This window comes from Mustela erminea, chromosome 1 (assembly GCF_009829155.1).
Source record: "Mustela erminea isolate mMusErm1 chromosome 1, mMusErm1.Pri, whole genome shotgun sequence".
Lineage (NCBI taxonomy): Eukaryota > Metazoa > Chordata > Mammalia > Carnivora > Mustelidae > Mustela > Mustela erminea.
This window is the reverse complement of record NC_045614.1, coordinates 39,265,686-39,285,357: the sequence shown is the minus strand read 5'-3', so window position 1 is coordinate 39,285,357 and position 19,672 is coordinate 39,265,686. Positions and strand designations below refer to the sequence as shown.

The 19,672-nt window shown below is 41.2% G+C and overlaps 1 protein-coding gene across 3 annotated transcripts in view; it reads left to right on the top strand.

Moving 5' to 3' along the window:
- The window catches only part of EIF4E3 (eukaryotic translation initiation factor 4E family member 3), a 187,176-nt gene that overhangs the window by 28,003 nt on the left and 139,501 nt on the right, over positions 1-19,672 (top strand). For 2 of the 3 annotated variants that reach the window (XM_032359654.1, XM_032359645.1), the window contains exons 5-6: positions 547-613; positions 3,990-4,145. In XM_032359654.1, coding sequence (XP_032215545.1) covers positions 547-613; positions 3,990-4,145 — 223 coding nt within the window. Of the gene's footprint in view, positions 1-546; positions 614-3,989; positions 4,146-8,503; positions 10,565-19,672 lie in introns of those variants that run through there. The other variant, XM_032359659.1, reaches the window with a different exon arrangement.

Here is a 19,672-nt window from a genome sequence, read left to right as displayed (position 1 = left end):
GGAGAGAAGGATTTTACTAATAGCTTTCAACTCTAATCAATTGATACATTTTGAATCCGTGAAAGCTCAAGGAATTGGAACCTTCTGAGTCATTTGAAAGCATTACCCACCACCCATCCCATTCTTTTGAACTTCATCATGGTTTCACTAGAGATTGACTCTGTGGCTTTGGACACAAAGTGTTACGGACACAAAGTTTGTGACTTTGGATCCCTGGTATCGATCTGTGTAAAGTTACTTGTGAAGCGATACAATATATGCCACTATTGAGTGTTGACACCTGTGACCCGGGGATGTCTGTGGGTCAAATAATGGATATGAACAATGCATGTGAAGCTGAAAGAAATGTGACTTGTTGAAGATACTTGTCTAAAAATATATGTGTTGTTATTGGTTTTTGTTTTTTTTTTGTTTCTGGTTTTGTTTCGTTTTTTTGGTTTTTTTGTTTTGTTTTTTTTGTTTTTGTTTTTTTTTGTTTTTGTTTTGATTTGTTTTTTTTGTTTTGTTTTGTTTTGTTTGCTGTTTTTTATTCTTTTCCCATGCCAGTCCACAGTTTGGAAAGAGTTGTTGTTAGCGACAATCGGGGAACAGTTCACAGACTGTGCCGCTGCAGGTAAAGAAGCCCATGCTGTCGGTCACCTGCTCGTGTCTGCTTGGCTTGTGCTTGTCACTTGGAGACATTTGTTTCTGTGTGTTTGACTTTTGACCTGTTTCGAAGTTCTTTACTCGGTAACTGTGAAGTTATAGGTTTTTTTCATGTGATCATGGCATTTTGTGTCATATGTGTATGTACACGTACATATTTATGTGTGTTAAATGTATGTACATATGTGTATGTACATATCTTTTTCCTCACATAGCTCATGTTAGTGGTATCCACAAACATCTGTCTAAAATCAATAAGTGAAAAGGAAAGAAAAGAAAATTTAGTATCAGTTGGTTCTTGACACAGTTTGTGTTAGACTTCTCATTCCAGTTCTTCCAGAGGGGTAAGTGGTGTCTAGTGGAGCGTGGAGTGACACCACAGTCCCTTGTGTCCCCCTTGGTTTTTCTCCCTTCCTCCTGTCCCACTCTTGGGCCCCTGCTCAAAGAGCCTTACAAAGGCGAGGAGGGGGTGTGCTCACCCCAGGACTTGTAACCCCACAACAGAAGCTCAGATAGAAGGTCCTCAGACATTTTCAAATACTGGGTGAATTTCTCAGAGCCTCCGTGAAGTCCACTTTTATATTGCTTTGTTTTTATGATGAAACCACTCAAAGAGAAGAGTTGAATTGCATGCTTAACATTTTGTTTTCTTCCCGGCTAGTTACTTCAGAACCCTTCTGAGGTGACATTTAAAGTAACACTTTACCTGTTCATCTTTGATTAAATTTTTTTTTCTTAGCTAATTAGTACTGATTAATTAGTCCCCAGGTGCCTTAGATGGTGCTAACTCTGGGCCCCCCACCTCAGGCCAAGTCATTGCCTGGCAACCTTCAAATTCACTTACTAGCCGTTTCCATAATTCTCCTTTTGTTTTGCTTCCTTATTAACACCAGTTTTTGTTCCCTTCAGACAAAACCTGGGATGAGATGAAATTGTCTTAAGAGTACAGATTCCTTCTATGTTAACAGGGAATAGTTAGCAACTTCACAATATGGAGCCAAAAATATGTCCTAGGCATAATTATAAACACATAAATCCCTGGGAGAGGAAGTTCCCTGTGCAAATTATTCCTGTTTCCAGAACCCCGGGAAAACAGTCTAAGTAATAATAAACAGGCAGGATTGAGTAAAGAAGGCCTGTTGTTCCGTAGTTGACTTAGGAAACTGGTGCACCATTAACTGTGTGTTACACGTTAGCTCTGCTGTGACCCCCGCTCTGCCACCTGGAGCAAGCTGGCCAGTCTCTCCAAGCCTCACTTCCCCCATCTTTAAACAGTGGCTCCTCCTCACTCTTCTGCCAGTCCCCTAAAATAATTAGAGTTTTGCCGGTCGATTCTACTTATGAATATTACATGATTGCTGACAGATCTGCCTTGCGTAAGAGTTGCAGCCTTTGACCACGCCGCTTCTGAAAGTGCTAGGCTGGTAGGAGCTGCCTGGTTATCAAGAGCCAAGCCAAAGTGAAATCTGGACGGCTCAGCAGATCCAACAGCCATCAATTACAGCACCCTCTGGCCAAGAGTGTAGAAATGGGCCATCCCCAAAGACCGAAGAATGCTGATGTTTCCCTAAAAGGCTGATCTAGTGTCTTCATGGCCATTCTCGAAAATGGTAATGAAAATACATGCACAGGGCTTCCCTCTTGATGTGTTGATTTTCCATTCACATAGGTTCTTGAGCTCGGCCAAGTGCCCGTTGCAGGCGTAAATTCAAAAATGAGAAACCTGAACTAAAAATTTTTGATGCAACAATGTTTCTCTTGGCTAAGGGATGGCTGGGCTTAGGTCCTTCCTATATTTTTTTTTTTTCGAAATTTTGATTTAGTTGTGACATACATACCAAAAAGTACACCAATTGTAATGTGTACAGCTTGATAAATAGTCACAAAGGCAATAGATCCCCAAAACTGCAGCCAGATCAGGGAGCAAGTGGAACATTACTCGCGCCCCAGAACCCCTTCTTCCCCTCCTTTCCTCCCAAAGGTGGCCACCAGTCTGGCTTCGGATACCATAAGCCAATCTTGCCTGTTTTCAAATGGTGATATAAATGGCATCATTTAGTGTCAAGTCGTACACAATTAGAAGAAAAGAAGGGAGGGAGTGAAGCAGTGGAGGGAAGGAAGGAGGAAACAAAGGAATGATTTTACTAAAGATGAATTCCTGTAGTAAATTAGACGTGCCCTCTTTTAAATTATATTAGAATACTGGCATGTTTTAACCCCCAGAAGACAATTGGAAAAATTGATGATATAAATATTTAGATGCACAGATTTAGAGCAAATTAGGCAAATTAGACAAAGCATATTAACTAAAGCAAAATTTCCTAATTTTGGTAATGCTCATCTTTCGCATCCTGGGCACTCAAGTACAGAGAGCCAACTCTATTTCATTAATATGGCATGAGCATATAAACCAGGAGTCAAAACCCTTTATTCCTGTCATTTTGCCACAAATTAAAAGACACAGAGTGGGTGCAAGGAAGCATATGATGGTCCAGAGTCTTCCTTATCTGGCCATCCTTCTCAAATATCTACAGAGTAGCCCCCAGCCCAGAATCTAGTTAAAAATAGATAACAGACCTACACGAATCAGTATTGATGAATGCTTTAATGTCCATTCACAGAAGTATTAGACTAGCAGAGCCACACTCAGATATTTACTCTCAGTTTATACACAGCGCTGACAGGTGGTCATTGGTTCTCTAGCCCAAAGTTCAAAACGCCATAACCTGAAGGGGAGTAGCCGGAGAGAAGCGCTGGGGAGCAGAAAGCATGAAAAAAGAACGGGCAGACCAGTAAACCACGCAGAAACAGAATGAGCAGCTAAGAACACGTGGTCTGGGTCCAGTTAGGATTGGGGCAAATAGCACTAACCACCCCACGATCTCTGAACACTTGGCAGGAAGTCCAGAAAAATACTTGCTGTTCTTAACAAAGACAGTCAAGCATCGAGGAAAAGTTCATTTGAGTTCACTTGGCTTTCAGAGGACAGAGCATTATGCAACCCATTTTAGAAAAAGTCTCCTCAAAACAGACGGAGAAATAAGTCAAAAAGCTTTGGTAACATGTTAAAAAGGATAAATTACTTATCTGGAAAATTCGTTTGGCTGGAACACGATGTTTATCTAAGTCCCTGGGTCAGTGTGACATGCCTGTTGCAGCTTTTGTCCACTAACTTGCTTTTTGTCCAGCGGTTCCCCTTAGAAACAGTATTTATCATGTGTTCTCTCGTGCCACCTTTTTATTATCTTATCCGTAACTTATAGCTGTGATGATAAGTGCTTAAGAAACAACGCAGACAGACTTGGAATTACTGCTTATTTCTTTATTCCCTGCCTTCCCCTCAGATGACGAAGTCATAGGAGTCAGTGTCAGCGTTCGCGACCGGGAAGATGTCGTCCAAGTCTGGAATGTAAACGCCTCTCTAGTGGGTGAAGCGACCGTGTTAGAAAAGATCTATGAACTTCTGCCCCACATATCTTTTAAAGCAGTATTTTATAAACGTAAGTGCTCTATTTTCAGTTATTACTTTCTAGTTTATTCCATGATTACTTTTAAAAAGGTAGAGACTATGTTGCAAATGAGGTGAAGGCAGAATCACTCAAAATTTTATAATCCAGAAAATAATTTGATAAAATACATGTAAGTGTTTAAAAAAAAAAAAAAAAGGTTCAGTCTCAAGAAATTAAAATGAGCTTTTATTGTCACCCAAACACATGGATCAGAAAAGGTGATACGTGTTGTATTGGTTATTTCGGAAATTTAAACCTGACCTTAAATTTGTCACTCTCAGGAAAAAATTACCTTCTGTTTGAAACAAGAATAACAAGAATTCTATTATATGAGCTGGCAGGTAGATATTCAATCATCCCTTCATAAACAGGAATTTATAATGTATAACATCTATATTTGTGGAGGAACTCGTTCTGAGCGCAGGGGTGATTGAATGTGCTACTGAAATGCTAATACTTCCTCATTACGGAGGACTGTGACACAGAACGAAAGAGAATTCACGCACAGTGGTGAAATGTTAACAGTATGAATAGGTGTGTGGACCCATTGTTTCCATCATGATTCATGTTCATTGCTTTTGTGTGCTCTTTTGAAAAAGTCATCTTTTTCATAATGAAAACAGCTTAGTGCGATTAAATGAATGTTTGGTAGATCAAACTGCAGGTTACACTTTTAACAGTGAGTTCGAGAAACGTACCGACAGCCCTCTACATACATCTGATGAATTCCCGTTTCCCAAACCATTCCAAGAGTCAATAACCCAGTGTTTTTTTTTTTTTAACTGTGTGGAATTTCATTGACTCTAAGATGCCTTTGATGATAAGTATTATTTTATAATCACCAAGAGAGAAAAATAAAAGACGCCCAATTAAACTATGATGTATTATTGATGCCAGGGGTCTTCTGATGTGGGGTGAGGAGTGCATCTCAGTCTTGTTGAAATACACTCCATTATTGTTTCACTTTTCCCAACCCCTTGCCAAAAAGGAGGGAAAAAAAAAAAATCAAATGTTCTTTTGGGATTGTCTTGGTATGACAGAGGTTATTAAAACAAAGGCCTCCCTCGAAGGAATCATAAAATCACAGGCCAAGGGATTTAGATTTTAAGCAACAAGACTGATATGTTGCTGTAGATATTCAGCAGGTGCTTAGCTCCTGAATTTTAAATAAAAGTTTCAATAAAAGAGACAGAAAAATGGCCCTGCCGAAGTGGATTCTTGGCTGTGCAGTGTGGAAACTGCACATTTATGGATACAATTTTCAGTCCTTGGGGAACCCTAATTGTATTTCAATCCACATATTAATTGAAAGGTCACCAAGGGTCTTTTCTTATTTTTTTCTGCTTCATGAGACTAACTCTCTGGAAGGAAGTATATTTCATGGCCACTTACGAATGGGGCTACAGGAGTCTTTCCTACCTTTGAACCCACTCAAAAGAGGAGAGAAGCAAATTTGGGATCATCAAGTCAGGCCCTCTGAATTTTTGTTCCCCTTCAACCATGGGACCTCGAGCAGATCACACTTTTCTTGTCCTTTTACTTTGTCATCAGACTATTGAGGAGGTTGGTCTTAAATGATCTCCAAGGTTCCTTCTGCTTCAAAATTCTCTGATTAAATTTCCAAGTAACACAGTTCATAGCAGGTCCAAGATGATAGGAGTATTTCACTAGAAAATGAAGCCATAGAGCGGTTAGGCGAGTTGTTAGGGCACTGGTAATAATCAGGTAAGACCGAACATGGATGAATTACTGCTTAGTTGTTGTGATGGCTTGGGGAGGAAGGGGGAGGGCAAGCCAAGCAAGGGGGAGAAGCTGCAACCTGGCCCGTTGAATCAAGCTGACTAGTTGCCCTAAAGATAGATGCCATTGTGAAGTTTGTGAGTAATGCAGAACTGGCTAGGGTCTCTGTAGAAATCCATATTTTAATGGCATAAATTAACATTTAAAGACTCAAAGATTATTCAAATAAAAATTTGAATTGGAAAAAACAAGCAATTCTCTTTATTTTATATAAAGCAGGCAGTCCTTTACTCAGTAGGATTATTATACACCACGTGCTGCAGAATTGATTTGGAAAAATGAGGTTTGGGCAGAAATCTTATTCACAGCATGATGAAGAACAGTCGTAGCGTGAGCTAAGTTAGGAATGGCCAACTCCATGCTTTGATTCTGTCTTGTTAACAGGATCCTGTGTAAGTATTCACAAGTGTACAGAAGCCAGGTGACATGGCAGATTTCCTGTGTGGAAAGAGCCCAAGCATCTTGGGTCAAGGCCTCCAAGAGGGAGGGGAGATGAGTGGGCTGTTGTTAAGCTATATGGGATTTGGACACAGATTAATTATTTGACGGAGACACTCACAGTGTACAGGGAGACCTTTCCGACACCCCATACCCATTCCGTTATGTTCTTCAGAGCAGCTGAATGACATCTTTTCTGATGGGAGAATTATTTAGAGCAGAGGTTGGCACACTAGGAACCTTTTGCCAAATCTGCCCCCTCCTTGCCTTCTTCAGCAGGGGCTGCAGCTAAGAATGGTTTTCACATCTTTAAATGGTTGGAAAAAATCAGGGGAAGAACGACATTTCGTAGCACATGAAAATTGTATGAAATTCAAATTTCCGTGTCCATATATAGATAAAGTGTATGGGTGCCTAGCGGTGCCCGTTCGTGCACATACCGTGTCTGGCTGCTCAGTGCCGATGGTGGCAGAGTTCACTGTTGGGACAGAGAACACGCGGCCTGTGTAGCGCAAAATACGTATTCTCGCCCCTTTCCAGAGCAAGATCTCTTGACTCCCAGTTTCGAGAATTCTATATTATCTTCCCACCAAGGCTCATCCAAGGCTGAAAGAACTTCTATCTCGCAGGACTCCCCCAGTTCTGAATGTTCTATTCAGCTAGCTCCATAACCCGTGACAGTTACGCGACTTCCATGTCTCAGCCATGACTGCCGCAGACTGCCCTCACACTCAGAGTCATGAAAATCCCGGCTCAATCCATATGTCTCAGTTCCTCAGTTGGAGCCCAGCATCACCAAGAGGTCTGGGCCTACCCTACCTGACCCTGCGGCACTCTATATTTCACTGCAGAACAGACCATATTTGCTTTGGTACCAGCCCTAAAAATCTGTTTTCAAGAGAAAAAAGTGGGGGTAGGGGATATTTCTAAAGTTCTACATGCAAAAAGCATTCAGTTAAATCATTTGGGATTGTAGGGTCTCCTTGGGAATTTGGCCAACCCACAGTAACCCTGGGAGCTAATAGGTATGATTCCCCCAGGATTTTATCCAAATGAAGAACAGGTTGGTGCGAACATCCAGGATGATCCTGAAGGGAAAACGGTCCCTGTGCCCACCGCTTCACCCCTGCAGACAACAGTCTGAAGAACTTAGTCTTTATTAAAGACAGAGAAATGGGAGGGGCTTGACAGGTGGAATGGACCAGTCCATCCGTGCCTTCCTAGGACATCACGCACAGCCCGCAGGGGAGGGCCCAGGGAGACAAAGCACAGAGAATTGTGAGTTGCCTTGGGCTTTATCAGACCCAAGCTGGAGCAACATTTCCGTTCAAGAGAAGAGAATCTGCCCTTGCTTCATGACGATGTTAGTCAGATTCCAGGAAGTGGACTTTCCCACTCAGCCTTTTTTGCCTTGGAGAAAATATTATATGTATTATGAATGTCTTATTTCCCACTTCTTTATAAAATTTTAAGTCTTTGAAAAGTATCTTTGATAGCGCCATTTTTTATCCTAGGGTCCCCAGCTGTAATTAGTGACTTTGCCAGCCAGACAACAGGACTGAGGGGAAAAAAAATGAACAACATGATTGGAAAAAATAACAGTCCCATCCGTTTTATGAAATTTCATTTCCCACAGAGGGTGCTCAGCGGTGGGGGGATGTGATAGGACTGCTTACCCACTTGTGTTGTTCTTTGCTTTGCTTTGTTTTTGTTTTATTTTATTTTTAAAGCTAGGTCCGTGCACAGCCCTGGCGTGGGTAACATTGGGTTCCCCCACCCTGCGCATCCCGTGGGGCACATTCTCCCCGCACCCCATAGCATTGGAGGCCCTGCATATTCTCTTCATCAGCTCGTGGGGATTACTCATCCTCTCGGCACAGCAAGAAGAAACAGGCAGCATGCCCATTGCTTGTTTATTCCTTGTTTTAATTTTCATGATTCCGTTTCTCAGGAAATGCGCGCCTTAGCTAAGAGTTACTGGCACAAAAAGGTATTTGCGTTCTTGCCAGCCTTTGGGGAAACTGAATGAGATGCCTTAGAGAAGGGTTGCCCCATCCTTTGCTTAAAGTTTTCTTTCCTTTTTTTCTTTTTTGTTTTTTTCTGTCCTTTAGCCCATGAAGAGCATCATGCTTTTGAAGGTGGACGTGGAAAACACTAATTGCACACTCTGTAAAGAATTCTTTGTCCTTTGCTGATTGGTTTTGGAAACGGTCTTAACAGGAGGGAGAGTGAAGAGAAGACTTGCCGAAGCCCGATGCTGGTCCATTTAGAGTGGGTTCTGTCCTTGCAGACGGGGCGATTAGGGCTCCAAGTGGCAGGTGGGGTGGGGGGGAAATGTGTGGGGTTCTACCGTCACATTACTTGCTTTTTTTTTTTTTTTCCTCTCTCTCTCTCTTTTGCTTTCTAAATTCTCTGCTCTTTTCACTCTGGGTTTGTTTTTTGTTTTTTTGTTGTTGTTGTTATTGTTGTTGTTCTTTTTTTCCTTTTAAATTTCCTTATTCAGTCTAATTGTTGTTTTCTACACTCCCCTTTCATTGAGGCACAAGAAATCGGTTTCCCTTTGAGTAGCTCTGCTGTACCTAGTTCATGAGAATTTGCCTAATCGTGACAATACTGCTTTTGAAAACCACACTGTACTTGGAGGAATACTAGCTTGGTGAAACCTGTCTTGATTATTTGTTGTGACACATTCCTAAAGACTGTGCACTGGGCATTGTTTTCTTCTGTCCCAGGGAAAAGAAAAACCATACTTAATCTGATTTTGCACTGACAGCACACACATCTTTTATTTTTCCTTTTTAAACTTTTTTTTTTTTTTTTTTTAGCAATAAAAGGAAAATAATAGTTGGGTTGCCGAACACGAAAACTATAATCGCAGTTGAATATTTCAGGATATAAATCAAACTCGAGGTCTTCACACCATCTATGGAAGTATGTCTAACCAGAATTTCAATTTGGCCCTCTCCAAGGATAGGCATAGAGTGGTGGCAATGGATTTCTCCTGGTAGGAGACCTTGTATTTCTGATTTGAAGAGGTAGAGGTATTGTAATTGTTTGCATTAAAGCTACTTCTGAATTTTGGATGTGTGTGCCCACTTAGGGCTTTCCAAATCCTTTCAAACACACTTTGTTAGATCATCCCTTTTTCCTGCTCACATTGTATGTGATTTCCAATAATCAATAGTCTTCCTGCCTGGGCAGCTCTCCCCTGCCTTTGTCATTTAGGAGCAGGAAGGTAAATCTCATTTCCAGGATGAATGTGAACATTGGCAAAGTGGACCGTAGAGTGCATTGTGTCGAGATTCATTTTTGGAATTGTTGATATATATTGTATTATGTTACCAAAGAAATGCCGGTTTTAGTAGAAGGAAATGGCCACCCTCTGGAACACTGAGACTCTTTCCAAAATGTGCCAGTTTCCCTCTCTCGACTCTGCCAAGCCTCCTACTGCTGTTATTTGAAAAAGGCAGGGCCATTTGAAGACACTTCCTCTTCCTGGCTTTTTCCGAGTCCAGGGAGCTAGTGCACGCTATACATGTCACAGAAAGGAACCTCCCTGTGCCCAGAACTTCGTTGTACCCAGGATTTTTAATACCTCTTGCAGTATCGACCAGCAGAGAGAGGTGGGGCCTCTTCAAACCTCCAGCCTGTGTTTGTAAATAAAATTCTCCCATCAAACATTTTTAAATACTTCCAGCGATATCTATTTATGAAAGTTGTGCCCTTCACTTGCATTGCTAACCATATCAACCATAATCTCAATGATCACAGTCATGAAAACCTCCTTTGTTTCTAAACTGACTTTCCTCAGTGATTTCAGAATGAGGTATAAGGATTTCAGACCCCTTTTTACAAAAGCCTGGAACTTGCTTCCTTAACATTGTACTAACATCCAACTTCTTTTTAAATTATTCATCAAGGATTTTTTAAAAAATTATTTTGAACATGAATTTAAATTCTTTTTTATAATATAAGTATTTTTCTGATAGAGTAGAAAAAAAGGATGATTGACCTATCTTCATTTTAATTGTCATATATATTTCCATAAGTAAATGGATTTTGAAGTATTTTTTTTTGAACTTTATTTAAAGCATTGTGATGACATGTTCAGCTTCTGCATGTATGTAGCCTTTGAAGAAAAAAAATAAATAGGAATGCTAGGCTCACATTAATGTTCTCGAGTTTCTGTTGTTTCTGATCGTGGCACATGGCTTAACACACAAAGTAGATTTTTGTCCCAGAGAACTTCTGCACCTATTTCTGACCCTGCGGAAAATACCAACTGTGAGAAGGATTTAATTTGCCAAATGTTAAGAACCTATTACCTAAATTACTCTAAGAGTGGAGTCTGTCAGATTTTGCTTTGGAAATTGTTTTAATTGAATATTTAGTTCCTAATAGACTTTGTACGAACTAAGCTGATTTAATCAGTCTAAAAACCTCTCATTACCTTCTTGGATTAAAGAAGCTAATACTCTTTTTGAGATACAAGGAAATATCTTGTGGGGCATGAGACTTTTGTTTAGGGCAGTGTACCCATGCGGGGGTGGGTGGCACCTTGGGGGGATCCTGATTTCAGTCCTGACCTTGCAGGTACAGCCTGTCCTCTCTCCAGAGAGCCTGATGGAAACCACAGTGCTGACTTGCTCGCTTTTGTCCTTCCTTAGGTCTGGATGGAAAGCCAGGGTCTCTGAGGGAAACCAGTGTGCACTTTCTCCTCCCACTGCCCCATACTAGGTCATTAGATCACAGGTGCTTGCTTACACTTGGGGAAGTGACACCCATTTAATAAGGACAGGTGATACCCACTTAAAGTAACTTGTCTCTGTATTCACTTTTCTTCTGTAAGCACAACCCGAAGTGTTGGCTTATTCCACTTAAAGATTCACTGCCCAACTTTTCCACACTTCTGAAATGAGGGGATAGTTTACAGTGAACATGTACATTTACTATAACATGGCTATTAAATTCACGGTGAAAGTGACAGCAAAAAAACGCAAAAGGGAAAACACAACTCTCATAAAACTTTAAATAGTTTAACTTGACTCCTTCTCAACTCTCTTCTTGACTTCAGCTCAGGCCTGCACCATACACACAGTTCCAAGACCTTATAGATGAACGAAACTTTGGGTGTCATTGAGTGATAGACACACCGTGCCGGCTCCTAGCAGAGCCTTGACGAAACCCGTCCCTTGTGAAAGGACATGGGGTAGCAAGGGACAGAGCTGGGCATTAGAGTCTGCAGGCTACATACCCAGTCCAGATTCCTCAAACTGAGAACACTCATGTCTGTCAACCGAACTCCCAGACAGCTCACCCAGGCCAAGCACTACATACCCGATCCCGTCTGGCCAGTGATACGCCCCTAGGTGGCCAGATAGCCTCTCATTTTCTTCCTCTGACTCTCAGTGACTAAAGCGGTGCTCCAGTTTGGTGTTTGAAAATAACCTTGTTGGGACAGGAGGTCGGCCTTTGCTGTGAGAAGACCAGCTCCTAGAAGGTCCCATCTTTTGTGCTTAAAACAAAAGTGACAACATTTGGAGCTATCACATGAGGGCGCTGCCTTCCAGCCAACCGGTCCGGCTCAGCACCATTTACCCAGCTAGGTCTGTGCGATTATTTTAAGATTCGAGTGCATTTTGCTCTTCTGCTTTTATAAAAATGCAGTTAGATACTACCAATAGAGTTTAGCTCTCCAATACCGGAGAAGAACGTGTGAAAGACAGAACACTCTGGATGTGCTTTAAAAAGCTCAATTCTTAGGCTCTCAGTGAGCCTCTAAGCAGTGACAAAGAGAAAGAACGAAATAAACTAACATATAGGAAATACCAGGAATGTTTCATCAAATATTGTGCCCGAAGGCAGAAGTAAAACTAGGGTTTGGTTTTCAGGTTTTTTTAAGGGCTTTCTAAATATGGAACTCGCCTTTAAAAACATAAGTTTGCTGTTCACCTTTCCTAGACTGTGTATTTCTGTACGATTTCACTCCTAACAAGGAAAAGTAGAGGACTGCCTGTAGGTAGTTTATTTCTGAAAAGAATGTATGCCGAGCAATTAAAAATTACTTAAGAGTGTGGCGACTCAGGGTTGTACAAGCCTGGGTAATTGCCTGGACAAGTGGGAGGGGTCACAAGGTGCCAAGGGAAAAGATGGGAACGCACTTTGGACCCATGCTTCTGCCTAGCGATTAGAGTGGGTTCTCCCCCTCGTCCTGTCACAAGGAAGAAAGCTCAAATAGGTTCTTTACACATCGGATTATGCTGTTCTGTTTCCGTTTTCTATATTCACATATACATCCACATCCAAGCACTTCTCAGGTTAGCGCATTCAGGCTCAAAGTCACCATCTCGTGTCGTAGAAATCCTCTCATCTTGCTGACGCTACTCCGTTTCTAAAAGGAAACTCACCGAGTCTTTGAATTTTAGAGTGGAAGGGACCTTCGAGATCATCTGCCAGTGCTTCTCACCCTTTAGCGTGCAGAAGAATCACTGAGGTGCTTACTCAACTTGCACGTGTCTCAGCCCCGGCCCTAGAGGTTCTGATCCGCCAGGTCTGGCAGGCCTAGATATCTGCCTTTTTTAGCAAGAGTCCCGGTGATTGTAATGTGGATGGCCCTCAGACCTCACTTGGAGAACCCCCTGTTCATACCCAGCCCTCACCTATCACAAAGGAGGAGAGCCTCCCACTCCACCTTCCCAAGCTCTTAGGTGACCTGATTGGAATTGTAATACCAACAACCCCAGGAAGGCTGGAGAAAGCCATTATCACTAAGACTTGAGAAGATCATGCTCGTAAATAGGAACTTTATGGCTAGGGCCACAGCGGTAATAAGTAGCCCGTCTCTGGAAGTCCATGATATAAAACCTTTACTACAGAGTGGTGGCTTTTCTCTTTTCTAAATACCATTTCAGCGTGTTAAGAGAAAAGAAATTAATGTTCAGAAAAAGTAGTTACTCCATATGTGCAGTAACTACTTTTCTATAATATCTTATGGCATCTGGGGTTCAGCATCATTGAACAAGATTAAATGAACGTTATAGAGCTATAAAATTGCATGTAAAATAACGCAAAACTGTTCAAATGACTATCAAAGTAGCCTGGGAAGAATTTCCACTAAAATTGTCACTTCTAGACGTAGCTTAGCAAAGCCGTTACTAAAGTGGAGAGATTCTCTAATACAAAGAAGTGTCCAAAAAAAATCAAGTAAGTATTCCCTAAAACCATGTAAATGATAATCAGAAGTCATTGTGAAGTCAGTATTTTTCTGTCCATCATTGCTGCTAAAATTTAGAGTTCCATTGTATATGTGTGTGTTGAATGTACTGATTAGAATATCCAATAAAATGGCCTTTTGGATATTCTATGCTTTTGTGTCCTTCAGAAATCATGAGGTTGAAGAAATCTGTGTTTAATGTTTGTTTGGGTTGCTGCTTCAAAAAAGCTATCTAACTCATTTAATGAAATGCAAGATTTCTTTGTGAGGATTTCGACTCCTAATGTTGAAGTGAGAGAATTTTTCTGAAACTTTTATTTTGGAGCAAGTGTTCGAGATTTATAAAACGGTCAGCTTTGTATTAGAGAAACAAGCATGAAGTAAATACAAGCGTTTCTGAGTTTTCTGTAGAAAATCAATGGTATCTTTTGTCTTTTTTACCTAAGAAAGTTTAAAGAGGTGAAAATTTTAATTATAGCACTTTTCCTTCTGTGATGAATGGGGACTTTGAACATTTTAATAAAACTTGTAGGGTTTCTGCTTTCAAATAGAGCTATTAATTTTGTGAGCATGCATTAAATTCCTCCCCAACCCCTATTTCTCAGACCTTAATATGGCTCACAACCACCGTGTTTTGGGTTTTTTGTTTGTTTGTTTGTTTGTTTTTTAAGTTTTAACTACTCAGTTATCATTTAATAACAAGTTACCGTCCCCTGGTATGTGTCCTCCCTGAGATTTTAGTTTCATTTAAATTACTACACCAAGGATTTCAGAGTTTAAGCCAGTGAGCACACTTTAGCTGGAGACATCTAGCACCGGTTAGCCCAAATTTAAAATCTTATCAGTTGCATTCAAAGTTATTCATCCTTTGAAACTGTCCTACCTGTGTGAAAGCCGAAGCAGGTTTATTTGCCTTATGTTTTGGATCTGCTGCTCACCCCTCCTCATTGTATACCATCTGTGCCCTGTGCGGTTGGGGCCCTTCCACATATGGCTACAAGCTGGTGTAATGCCCTTCCTTTTGATCTGGCTTCATCCAGTGATTTGCTCAGTATTTTTAAGGTCAGACTGAAAACTTTTCTGTTCTAGTTATTTTTGATTTTATATTGTGTGTTGTGTTTGATGTTCAGATACATGTGAAAGTTGCTTCCATGAGTCAGTAATTTTTATTCCAGCCTTTTGCAGCAATAAGGTAAGACTAGACTGTACTTTTCTTCCTCGAAAATGTAGTGATTTATGTATTTAGGGCAAATGTTTAGGCTTTTCATGTAAAAGTTCTTGTAGTTTTCTCCTTTGGGACTGCGCTGTTATGAATCGGTGCTCCTTTTCTCAAGTTATAACTTTGTGGGGGGTTAAGGGTCCATGAGGTTGTAGACTTTCTACTGAGATTTTTTTTCTCATCTGTTGCCACTCATTTTCACTCTGTATTGGGATTCTGTGGAACAGAAAGGTCCTTCTCCTCCCTCGGGTTTAAAATTTCATGCCATTTCATTAACCACATTGCTTCATCTCAACTAGGGTCCGAGTGTATGTGTGGTGAGGGTCACCACACTGTTTATTCCCACTCTTGCTGAGCCTTTCGGTCCAGCAGGCATAGGGGCGTGAAGCTCCCAGCACGGCGTGTGACACACGGTGTGTGACACATAGACAGCCGTCTGAGGTGCTCTGACAGGAAACACGGCTGGTTTTCTACTCCCCTGTTGAACATATTTGGTGACAGCGTTCCTCTTCAGCATTTGGAAAACACAATTCACTCATTTTCCTTCCTTTTCACTACTTTTTGCTAAGAATGGTCTCATTTTAGAATAAGTCAATTACTCTTATTTCTCTCCTGTCCTCTGATTTGCCCCTAAGATCCAACTGTCCCCCATTTCGCCACGTAAAGTGAACTTACTCTTCCTTTCTGGCTGTCCCACATATCCCTCTAAAAACAAAAAGAAACCAGCGAACTCGTACTTCCTCCCATTTATCTGCAGACTTTCCTGTCTCTCGCTGCAGAAGCAAGCGGTTCAGGATTATGTGTGTGATGCCCAGTTACCATGAACACAGCAGATTTTTTGTGAAATCTTGGAGGGGCGGGGCATAACACCCTGAAGGTGTTAAGATTTCCCAATATCTCCTTCTCACATTCGAGTCTAATTACTGCCGCCATGTATTCTGTGGTGCTGTATCATGTAATGGTTATCGATGCACTTTTGGGGGACATGTTCTCGGTTGTGGGCTCTGCCTTCCCTCTGAAGATACAGTTTCTCAGAGGCCAACCCCAGTGATTCTTTTGGTTAGAGTAACCTCTGTTGCAGAACTTTTTAACTGCTTTCCGTAATGAATGTATGTTTAAAAACCTCTGGAATCCTACAGGAAGATAGGTCTTTTGTTACAGGAAGAAAAGAAAACAGTAGCATTTACTGGGCTCAGCCAGTTAAAATGTGTACCATTGAAATATGTATCTATTTCCCATCATCTGGCTAAGCTGTGGCGCTGACTAGGTTATTTCTTGCCAGAGAAAATAATTTTAAATCATAAGCATATTTAACTAGCAAGCATAAATCATAAGCCCTTCTAATCATAAGCATGTTGGACTCTGGTAGGATTTGTACAGATGGTATGGTTAAATGTGTGGGCTCCTCCCAGCCTCAAAGATGTGGACAAGCTCTTACTCCCCAATTTCCTCTTTCACTTGGGGAACTTAAATCATTTGTTGTTTGCACATATAGAATTCTAGAAAGCATGGACTTAGAGGGAGGTTTCGGGTCTTAAGAAAGTTTGGAGTTTTGTGACTCACCCTGACTAAAGAATGCTGGAAATGAAGGGTAAATATTAATGCAGCATTCCCTTTTTGAGGCAAAAATAATTGGTGTTTCATGAAGATAGTCAAATGATAAAGGACAAGACGCTGATTTTCAGAATGTGTCTTTTTTTAAAAAAATCCAACGTCATGGAATCATAAATAACAGTTTAACAGAAGCCCGTTGGCTTTCAAAAAGTGTTCTCCAGGTGGTTGGTTCTACAGAAATACTTTTAGATACTGCAAACAAAGCTCCTATTGTAAAGTATATTTTTAAAAGTATTTTTTAAAGTGTAGTAACACAATAACACATCCATACTGACATGCATTGCAAGGCAAATTGTTAACATTTTGGAAGCCATTCGGCATAATTTACATACTCATTGATTTTGTTTTATGAAACACCACTTTTTAGAAACTTTTTATTGTAAAAATAAAACAAAGATACAGAAAACCACCCAAAACAAACGTGTAACTTAGTGAATCATTATATGCAGAACACTCCTAGAGCAGCACCCAGGTCGAGAAATAGATCTTTGCCAGCCATCCCAAGAGCCTCCGCTAGAATAACCCTGATGCTGACTTACAGTAACCAACTCCTTGCATTTCTTTCTGGTTTTATCACTCAGGTGATAAATATCACCTTTACCTTTTTATATAGAAGCTCCTCTATTCGTGAAAGTTGGGTTCAGCAAAGTTACTTACAAGCTCTCTGAACACTAGGTGCCGAATGACCCTGAAGCCCGGGCTGCTCTCATAAGCCAGGGAGCCGATGGGGTTTGGTACGCTTCTACTATGCGGTGTGGCTCTCTTCCTAGCTGTGACTTAATGGTAACTAATGGTGTTTGGAGCTCCATGCCATGGAAGCACAGAGACTAATTTACTTCTCCCCAAGATACAAGGAGGCACTGTCATGATTGTTCCCTCCATTTTCTGTGCATGGAAGCTAAGACTCGAGGGGGTGAAATAACTTGCCCACAGTCACGCAGGCAGTTCGTCACAGAGCAAAGGGACAGCTCAGGTGCTGTGGCTCTAGCCTGTTCTCCTGACACTAGGCTTGATGGAAGATTCCAGTAGACAAAGATCTTGACACTGCTTAGAGGACTTTGTAAAGGAAAGGACCTACAGCTTTAAGAAAAAGATGGAAAGCTCGCTGGCCTAGTTCAACCTTTGCATTTTACAGATGAAGAAATGACCCAGAAAGCATAAAGAATTTGCTTAAGGTCACACAAGCAGTTGGAGGCAAAGTTGCAGCCAGCTCCCCGAATCTCCTGGCTGTTAAAATCAACGATCTTTCCTTCATTCCATACCTTATGTGGGAAAAATACACATTTCCTAATCCGCTTCTTTGCATCAGTTCCACATGAGCAGATTTGTCTCGAAACCAGTGTACACCATCTACTTGCTTACTTGTTCAAGGTTTTAGCTGGGAATTAAAAAATTTGTACTTGAAGTTTGCTTTTCTGTCTCACTTATTGAGTGCCCAATCTGTAGACGCACATGCCTAACACTCTCCTCCAAAGAATGTACAAGAATAACACATTTGACTGGTGTGGATGGCAGGTGGAAAAGAATTACTGGTGTAGTGTAGGCCCTTCAACATATTCACGGCCAATTCTGGATTATCCCAGCACAGATGGATCATGCAAAATCCTCTTCTACTTCTTACTGGTGACCTTTAACTATTTGTGTTTGCAAATGCTTCTATTGGAGATTGGAAAGGAGAAGAACAGGGAAGATGGGATTTGGTTTCTTGACCAGAGCGTTAGGTGTCCCGGGTAATGGTTTGGTGGTTTTTGTGGGAGACTGTGGGATTCTCTCTGGGTTGAACCACTCTGGGATTTCCAAACCTTAGCCTTGGATGTCAGCAATCGGAAGGGAGGTAGACTGGCACAATGCAAAGAGCTTAGCTTGGAATTTGTTTTATTGGGTTGAAATCCCATTAGCTTGTGCCTCAAGCAAGTTACTCATCCTCTCATAGCCCCAATTTCCTAATCTACAGAAGGGAAGAAGACAGAGCTTCTTCAAAGCCAATGACATACTTAAGTACCCAGCTCAGCACTTTGCTCATGTAGAGAGCTGCTCGATGGTACTTCTATTAGTTGACTCTACGTCCACATGGTAAAGAGAACGAACTGATCCAATGGAACTTTGGCACCTTCCCCTTGACGGATTGGTCTGGCTTAATCTGTTCGAGGCCCTGCACGTTGATGGCAATGGTGGCCAAATCCAGTAGTCTTGTGACTGCTTGTCTACCAATCTCTCTACCTCTTCGCACCATAGTGGCCCAAACAAGTCAAACAAACAAGTTCTTCACTGGAGCTCTGTGGACCTGACTTCCGGGTCATTTGCTGTGAACCAGTTAAAAACCTGAATGAATCTTCCAGTTAATTATTTTCTAAGGACATTATTGCCATTGTTACTCAGGAGTAGATGAAGGAAGTCCAGCTGATGAAAACGTTTTCCAGGCTGATCCAATTACCGTTGAAACATAAGTCCCATGTTATGCTCTGTGGATTGTAGGCACTCAAACTTATCGTTGGAGGAGGACCGTAGGGGGGGCCCCCAAGTGTTCCTTGTAGTCCATGCATATTCTTTTAATGCTGGATGCCTTAAGGAAAGCCAGTGGGCATTGGGAGAGCCGAGATAAGGATTACATGGAATATTGACTCACTGACTCAGAAAGTATTTATTGAACAGCTATGACGTGCTGCTAGGCACTGGGGATACAAAAATAAACAAGGCAAGACATCATCCGTTCTTCATGGAGCTTACTCTTGAGCAGATTGGCAAATATCATTAAAACTTAGGAACTACTAGACCATAAGAAAAGCAAGAAATCTATCTTAAACATGTTTGAGCTCCATATACCTACACATACTATGAACGAACTCAATGCATGCTGGGGGGAAGGCATGTTTGAATGTTGCTATAAGCAGGTTTTGGGGTTTTTTTAAGTTAAAATATCCTTAGATTTCTAAAGCTGAGTGTTTTTACTAATCTCATTATTGTTTTTAAAATGCTCTAATAATAGTTCTGACACGGAATTCAGTTAACCACAAAGGCTGTTTATAATTTGTCGGTGCTTTTCAGACATCTTTAAAAGCTGAGGGAGCCCTGGACTTTGGCTGGGTAACTCACTGAGTCTTTATGTATATACCTGAGGGGTAACCATCATAAAGAAGGTCTGTGCGCCGACATGTTCAATATGGGGATTCGTACACTGTGGAATGTCTCAAGATTGCTTACTCCGTAATTTTTAAAAGCCCTGTAATTCCTTAT